General features: G+C 54.5%; 1 protein-coding gene across 1 annotated transcript in view; it reads right to left on the bottom strand.

The window, feature by feature from the left end:
- Positions 1 to 4,478: 4,478 nt before the first annotated feature.
- The window catches only part of HEMK1 (HemK methyltransferase 1, mitochondrial release factors N(5)-glutamine), an 11,143-nt gene continuing 7,629 nt past the window's right edge, over positions 4,479 to 7,992 (bottom strand). Inside the window, exons 6-10 of the mRNA XM_007451818.1 lie at positions 7,660 to 7,724; positions 7,311 to 7,360; positions 6,264 to 6,372; positions 5,328 to 5,423; positions 4,479 to 5,159 (exon numbers count right to left, since the gene is read on the bottom strand). Of these exons, the coding sequence (XP_007451880.1) occupies positions 5,042 to 5,159; positions 5,328 to 5,423; positions 6,264 to 6,372; positions 7,311 to 7,360; positions 7,660 to 7,724 (438 nt within the window). The 3' untranslated portion in view covers positions 4,479 to 5,041. The remainder of the gene's footprint in view (positions 5,160 to 5,327; positions 5,424 to 6,263; positions 6,373 to 7,310; positions 7,361 to 7,659; positions 7,725 to 7,992) is intronic.

Here is a 7,992-nt window from a genome sequence, read left to right as displayed (position 1 = left end):
TCCCCCTGATCCCAGTTCCATTCCCCACAGCTCCCAGTGCCTGGGCCAGCTTCTCTGGGTCCCACCCTGGGCAGTCTTCTAGTCTCTCACTCCAAGAAAGGGTCAGCTCTAGGGAGCCTGGGCAGCTCAGGTCTCCAGGTTGTGAAGGGTTTCCCACCCCCATCCCCACCCACCTCACTGCTCAGAGGAAAAGTGTTCAAAGCAATCTATCATGCACCTCAAAATCTTTCAATCTCTGCCCATTTCCAAATTCCAATTCCAAAGCCACTTCCATTTTTAGGTATTTGTTAGAGCAGCACTTCACTTCGGGTACCAAAATCCGTAATAGTGTCCTATTGCTGCTACAACAAAATGACCACAAATTTAGTGTTTTTAAACAACACAAATGTATCATCTTATAGTTCTATTGCTGCTACAACAAAATGACCTATTACAGTCCTATTGCTGCTACAACAAAATGACCACAAATTTAGTGCTTTTAAACAACACAAATGTATCATCTTACAGTTCTGGAAATCAGAAATCCAAAATCAGTTTTAAGAGGCTAAAATCAAGATATTGGCAAGCTGGCATTCTTTCTTAAGGCTCTAGGGGAGAATCCATTCCCTTGCCTCTTCCAGCTTCTAGAGGCCATCTGTATTCCGTGGTCCTTCCTCCAGCAATGGCATCACTTTGACCTCTGCTTCCACCATCACATCCCCTTCTCTGACACTCCTGCCTCCCTCTCATAAGGACCCCTGTGATTATATTGAGCCCACCTGAATAACCCAGGATAAAAATCTTTCCATCTCAAAATCCTTAAATCTGCAAAGTTCCTTTTTCCATGTAAGGTAACAAATTCACAGCTTTATGCGATTAGGACATGGGCATCTTTGGGGCCATTATTCTGCCTACTACAGGAGGGAGAAGATTGCTTTACCAGTCCCAATCCCTGCCCAGATGGCCTGTCCTAGGACTGGGGAGTCATGAGGGGGGATCAGGCTGCTGTTCTGGCCAGTGCTGGCCGGGGCCCAGAGCTCCAGGAAACCTGGCGCCTGCCCCTGCTGCAGAAAGGACGGCCTGTACTCGGCGTGGCCACTGTGCAGAGATCAGGTGCACTGTAGCCCAAGAAGTGGCTATGGCTCAACTTGAACTGCTGCCTGGCTCGGGTGGGAGGCTAAGCCCTCATAGCTTCTTCTCCCTGCTGACCAGAATATGTGAGAGCTGCTGTCAGGTACGATGTGAGCCACATGGGAAATTCCAGCTCCATTCTAGAAAACGCATACACTGTTGGCTTACTGGTGGACATTTACTGAGCTTAGTGTATGCTAGACCCACATGGGACCCCAGAGAGAAGACAGAGACAGGAAGGCTTCCAAATGCATGAGACAGAATGTCATTGCTACTGGAAAAAGTGGGCTAGGGTCTGGTGGGGAGAACCCAGAGGTCAGACGGGTGGTCCAGAGGAGAGAGCATTTGTGTTGGAGCCTGAAGGAGAGGATTATCTGGACTAGAAGTGGTGGGCAAGAGCATTTCTGATGAATGCACAGCCTGAGCAAAGGGAAGGAGGGGTGTTTGAGGAATGGAGAGTTCTGCAGGGAAGCTGGAGTCTAGGGCAGTGGAAGAAAGAATCCAAAGATGGACAGGGAGGGACATGCTGGCCTACATAGGTTAAAGCAGTTCTCAAAGCCAGTCAGCAGTGGAATACTTTGTTCTGATGGAAGCTTACTCAGAGCACTGATGAGGCTTTGGGAGGGCTCCCCAAGACCCTTCCCATAGTCATCCTCCCCTACCTCTTCAGATCTGGACTCTGCAGGACACGGAGACCACATTCAGGTCATGGGGAGCCAGCCAAGGGTTTAGAGCAGGGATTGGGAGAAGTTAATGGCCCAGGGTCCAGGTGGGGTTAGGGGAGAACAGAAAGGGTACATGTCAATAAAGCAGCTAGATGGGCCCCATGGAAAGAGCCATGGGCAGCTGGGAAAAGCATACAACTTGAGGCAAAGTGTCAGTTTCCTCAACTGTCAGAAGAGGAGATGTAATTGCTCTTCCAGAGTACATCCATCAGGGACTCCTACACCCTTTGCCCACGCTTGGGGCTCCAGCTGACAGAGGCTGGGTGGACATCAGGCACATCCCTCAAGACCTCAAGGGCCTGTAGAGCCTGGACTCCACCGTCAGCCCCACATCCTCCTGCTGTTCTGTCTCCTGGGCTCCATGACACATGCTAAAGGAGGCAGCTCATCTCTGCTCTGGCCCCAGTAAGGAGGGAGGAGACAGGGCAGGTGAGACTGGCTTTCCCTGGGCTGGAGCCACAGGCTGCTCTGGCCTGGACCTTGGGGCACTCAGGCCCTGGTGAAGAGGGAAAGGAGGGACTGAGGGGAGATCTGGCTGCCAGGCTACCAGCCTCTTGGTGGCTCCATCTCCAGAGGGCAGAGAAGTCAAGAGCCCAAGACTGAAATCCCTGCCTTCCCTTTTTTCCAGACTGCCATGTCTCTGCCTGACTCGTGTTGGTGCCAACCACAAGACACACACATGAGGGTACAGGATCCTCCTTATGTCTGCCCTCCAAGGCAAGCAGTGAAAATGTTCACAGTGCCCCATGAAAGGTACAGCCCACGGTCTCTTCAAAATCATCATATTAAGATAAAGAAAGCACTTGGTCCCATTTCTCAGACTTAGAAGCCAAGGCTGACAGAGTTGAAGTCATCTACCCGAGGACATACCCTAGTGAGGGGCAGATGCCAGGATCTGCACCCAGGCTGGTGTGGCTCCAACACTGGAGCTTAACGTCCAAGTCCCCGTCAAGCCAGTGGCTGCAGGCTTGAAGCCCGGCCCTGCCAGTCCACTTGGCCTGTACCTCTTTCTCAGGGGAGTCAGGCCTCATGGGAGGAAGTTGTCCCCAAGGGTGCCTCCTGCTTCAGTGACCCCAACTACGCCTACACTGTCACTCCCCATTATTATGTACTCTTGGGGAGCCATATCCACATGCTTGCCAAGGCCTGAAGCCAGGAGGGTGAGACCATCAGGGAAGCCATCAGTGGTTGAGGTGTGGGACAAGGAGGCAACAGACTGCTAGGTCAGGGCAGCTACCCTGAGATGCTGCGAAGAGAGCAAGAGCCCAAGGACACAGGTAGGAGGAGAGGAAGGGCAATACTGGTGAGGCGGGCCGAGATCTGAGAGCACACGGGGGCTCTGAAAGCCCACGCCGCCTTTCCAGGTTCCTTTTGGAACAACCATGGCTGGGAGTCCCTGGCTCCTCCTCAAAGGAAGCCATGGGCGGCTTGAGGTCCATGCAGCTGGGTCTGGGCAAGGAGCAGGATACGGTAGCCCTGGGAAGTGCAATGTGGCCTCTGCTAAGGCAAATACAACCCCCAACCACAGCGAGGGAGTAGCTGAGGCCAGGTATGACTCCAGCAATACAGACTCTCCCAAGGCAGGGACCTAACTTCCTATCTCCATTTGGCCTCCTCTCATCATGGGACCTCAGGCAGACCATGTCTTCTGTTGTGGAGTCCCTGCCTAGGGAGTGGGCCCTTGAATACCAGCTACATACTTTACCTGACTGACTGAGATTAAAATGAGGTTGCCTAATTGCACTGGCCTTGGAGCCAGAAAAGCCAGCTTCTCACAGGGAAGGGAGCTGCCCAAGGTCCCACTGCAAGACACAGCTCTAGAACCCAGCATCGTGGCTCCATCAGAGGATGCTGTCTACCAGACACACTGCCTCTGGCCACTGCATCACCAGGTCAGGCCTCTGAAAGTGCTGGGTTGGGGGGATGGGAGGGGAGACCAACAGAATGAGTCAGCCTAGTCTGCCATGTTCCTTGAGACCCACCTTGATGCAGGCTAACACCAGCACCTGCCAACCTGGAGGTTTCCTGTCGCTGTGGACAGAAGGGCCTTTGGGCCTCCCGGCAGCCACCAGCCTGCAGACCAGAGCTAGGGTGGAGGTCAAAACCTGGTGCCCACTCTGTCTCAGCTTCTCACTCTCCCCAGCTCCAACCAGGGACAGATGGGTTTTCAGAAATCCCAAGGCTTGGAAGGAATGTTTTAGCTCAAAACTATGGGAATAAAAAGTAAACACAAGCCCTGTTCACCCCTCACTGGCTCAAGCTTTCACTTAAATGAACGTGTACATGTGACCCCAGAACTGTGCAAGGCCCCTCAGCCCCATCCCCACCAGGAAGCAGGCTGCCATCCCCAAGCTCAAGCTCAGACGACATTCCTGCGCTCAGAGCTTAGGCCCAGTTAGGGGAGTGTATGTTGAGTGCTACGCCAGCCCTTGTGAGGGAGCTGATCAGTGCCAAGTACCTTGGCTTCCAAGGCCAAAAGGAGCAGCCATGTGCCTTTCTCCACACTGCTCCCCACACCACCAGCTGGGGCCTGCCAGCCAGCCCTGCAAAGGCAGAAGGAAGCTCTTACCCCCAGCACTGCCTAAGGGCAAGGGGTCAGGGGACCCACAAATCACAATAACAAAACATTAGGTCACCACTTGCTGGTCTCTCGCCACTTTATTGGCCGTATCTCCCAACATCCCTAGAGCAATTCCACCCACAGAGACACAGCAACCTGCCTTGGCTACACTGACACGATGGGGCCAGACTGGGAATCCAGTCTGCTGAGCTCCTAAGCTGGATTGTGAGTGCTCTTGCTCTTTGCTGGCCCAGGAAGGACACCCCGGCCCTTGTGCCTACTCCTAAGTCTCCTAGAAATGTAGAGCATGGAGAATCACAGAGCCATGGGAAATGCCACAAACATCTGGGGTTCTGGAAGGCACCATCCACCTCCCTCCAAGTAGCATTCCAGGTAGAAATGTCAGCCAGGCACTCTGGCAGGTTGGGGCCCTGGCCAGGCATCCACAGGGCAACCATGCTGTGGCCCACACCTCCTGATATGTAGGAACCGAGGCCTAAGGAGACAGGGACAAGGGGCCAGTTACTGCCTGGGCCCTGGGGAATGAGCAGGGGGTGGGAACCGCACACTTGCCCCACAGCCAGAGCTGTGATAGTCTGAGTGGAAGGACCAGCATGGCTGTGGGGACTGGGGGCAGGGTAGAGTCTCACCTCCCACAGAAGTCCCTGCGCACAGCCACAAGATTGAGGGACAGGTCAGGCTGGCTCTGAAGCCAGCTGCCGACGAGCTCTGGGTGTCTTGGGTCCACTTCCAAGAAGATGCTTCTGGGTGGGGGAGAAATGGGTCAGCTCAGCTGGGCAGGGCTGGACCTGCATTTCTGGGTTGTCCCAGCTGGGAGGGGTGGAGGCAGAATGACACCCAGGGCAGGCCCAGTACATACTGGGAGGGGAGGAGGCTGTTGAGGTCAGACTCAGGAGACACCCCATCCATACCCAGAGTCCTTCAGGAGCCGAGGTGCCAGGGCAAGGATGTGGGTAATGATGTCCATGCCCTCCTCCCCACCGTCCAGGGCTAGTGGATCTTCATAGCTGAAGGGGAAAACAGTGAGAGCTAAGGGCCTGGGGTATCTGAAAAGTATGGAGAAGCTGACCAGGACTTCCACAAAGAAGGCTCTGTGGAACTTACACTCTGGGCTGAGAAGAAAGTCTGAGGACCCCGAATGATGGCAGCTCCGATTCCCCTACCTCATACAGGCAGCCCCCTACCAGGCAGTGCTGGGCATGCTCAGCGAATCCCATTGACTGACTACCCCCAGGGCATGAGGGTCTCCCCACAAGGATATTCCTATTCTTGGCTTGGGGAGGCATAGAGCTGGCCCTGACCACTCCTGAGAGCCAAGAATTTGGAAGCCAGCACCCTGACACTCACTACCACTGCCTCATCCAGAGGCTGCTGGGCTACCCCTGGTTCTCAGACCGTTTGAGAACAGGATGGTTCAGTGCAAAGCCTGGAGTAGAGTCTTAGTCCCAGCTTTCCTGCTAAGCCCCCACACAATCTTGGACAAGGTCCCTTCCCTCTCTGGGCCTCAGTCTTCTGGAAAATGATGCACCCATCTGACCACCTTCTATGTGTTGTATACTGTAGTCTGATATTTTAGTCATTAGTGAGTCCTCCCCATGGCCCAGCAAAGCTCTACCACTCTCCTTTCAGAGGCAGGAAACTGAGGCTCAGAGAGGTTCAGTGGTCTTAAGTGGGAAGGCAGATGCTGAACCAAAGTAGGTCTGTGGGTTCCAGAGTGAGCCTCTCTTTCAACACCACTGCCCCGTTCAGCCCCCCAGCCTCCCCATCCCTCTCGAAAGTATGGTCCTCCAGGGCAGACCCATCCCATTAGGCCTTCTCAGGCCTGGCCTCCCTGGTCTACCCCACACCTGAGGATCTCAGGGGCCAGCTTCTCCATGTCCCGGTGGAAGACGTAGGGAGGGTTGCTGACGACCAGGTCCACAGGGCCCCAAGGTAGAAGATGTGCCCAGCTCCCCTCTGTGGTCAAAGGGAACACACAGCAGAGAATGGGAGGTAAAGGGTGGAAGCTGCTATGTCCCTTGGGTAAATCCCTCTCCCCAAGCCACAACTTAGGCCTATCTCTGGACCCAATAAACTAGACTTGTAGATTAGTGCCCAGTGTCCCCAGCCAGCAGCCTGGCTGGTAGTGTGTATGCTCTGACGTGGCAGTTCTCCCCACGGAGTGTCCTGGCCTTCTCTTCTTCCTATCAAAAACCTCCTCAATAAGCAAGACTCAGATCAAGTGCCACTTTCAGGCAGCCGTCTCTGATTGCCTGACAAAGCAAGCGCCTCTGTTCTCTGCCACCCCGCTGGCCTTGCCACACTCTGCCTCAAAGCCAACATGGACTGAGTGTATAGAGGGCAAGCCTGGCCTCAGTCAGTTGATTCCTACTGGCCCCACCCTGCACCAGGTATCACACTCCACGGAGGGGGCACATGAAGCTCAAGGATGCTGTGGGCATGTGATAGAGCCAGAGCTGGAGCCAGAACTCTGAGGGCACTCTGTAAAGGATGCAGCCAAGTCATGCTGTGCCTGGGCCAGGCGGGGGCAGGCAGACACTCAAGTATTTTGGTCCCAAAGGCTATCTCTTGAGCTTCTGCTTACTTCTTGACAACAAACAAGCCCTAGTTAAATTCATTAATTATGGGGGATACGAAAGGTAAGAAAGATCCTGTGGCTGGTCCCTTCATGGGTCAGGTCAGCCCAGGAGGCAACAGGGACTTGCCTGTCCTCAGCAAAGATTGGGGGTGGGGAAGGGGTGTGTGAAGGGGTGTGTGAAGGGGTGTGTGTGTGTGTGTGTGTGTGTGTGTGTGTGTGTGTGTAAGCCAACCCTCTATCTCTGCAGAGTGCTTCATCCACCCATCAGCATCTGGACCCAGGATCCCCACCCAGGGAAGATGGGTGGGGAAAGTACCTAAGGTCACATCGAAGGGGATGATCCGAATCCTGTCCTGCAACCGAAGCCTGGAGAGATAGGAAGGTAAAGGTGAGCATGGGGACGGGGAGAGGGGGTGGGAGCAGGGGTGGGGACAGACTCCTACCCTTGGCTACAAAGAATGGGAGAATAAACCCTTCTTGGACCAGTAAGATACCTGGTGTCCATTGTCCATTTGTAACCCTGTGGGACCTACACCAGGCCTCCCCCACTGCCTCCTCCTTCTTGGGGGTGGACATCGGCGGGTTTGATACCCAGATAGAGGTTGAGATCAGGCCCCAAAGTCTGACTCCCCCTACCCTGACCCTCTTCCCCCAAGCCCCCCTACCTCTGAGCATTCTCATGGGCCAGGCAGATGGCGGCTTCTCCCTTGTCCACAGCAATGACTCGGCTCTGCCCCAAGAACAAACAAAAGGTACGTGGGAGACAGGGTGTTTGGAAAGGCCAGGCCTGGGGACCAGAGGCCCTCTTCCAACCCTCTGCTAGAAGAGGAGGGAAACACTCAGTAGCTTTTCTTCCTCTGCGGTCAGGGTCTGGCCAGATGGAAGGGGATGGGGCTTAAAGGCTGTGACCATGGTGGGCTGGGGCAGCTCTGTCTTCCTCCTATTTTCAGTCATTTCCTCTCAAGTAATTCTAGCAGAGTGGGTTGGGGAGGGATCAG

Source organism: Lipotes vexillifer, unplaced genomic scaffold (assembly GCF_000442215.2).
Source record: "Lipotes vexillifer unplaced genomic scaffold, Lipotes_vexillifer_v1.1 scaffold500, whole genome shotgun sequence".
Taxonomy (NCBI): domain Eukaryota; kingdom Metazoa; phylum Chordata; class Mammalia; order Artiodactyla; family Lipotidae; genus Lipotes; species Lipotes vexillifer.
This window is presented reverse-complemented; position numbering and strand designations above follow the sequence as displayed.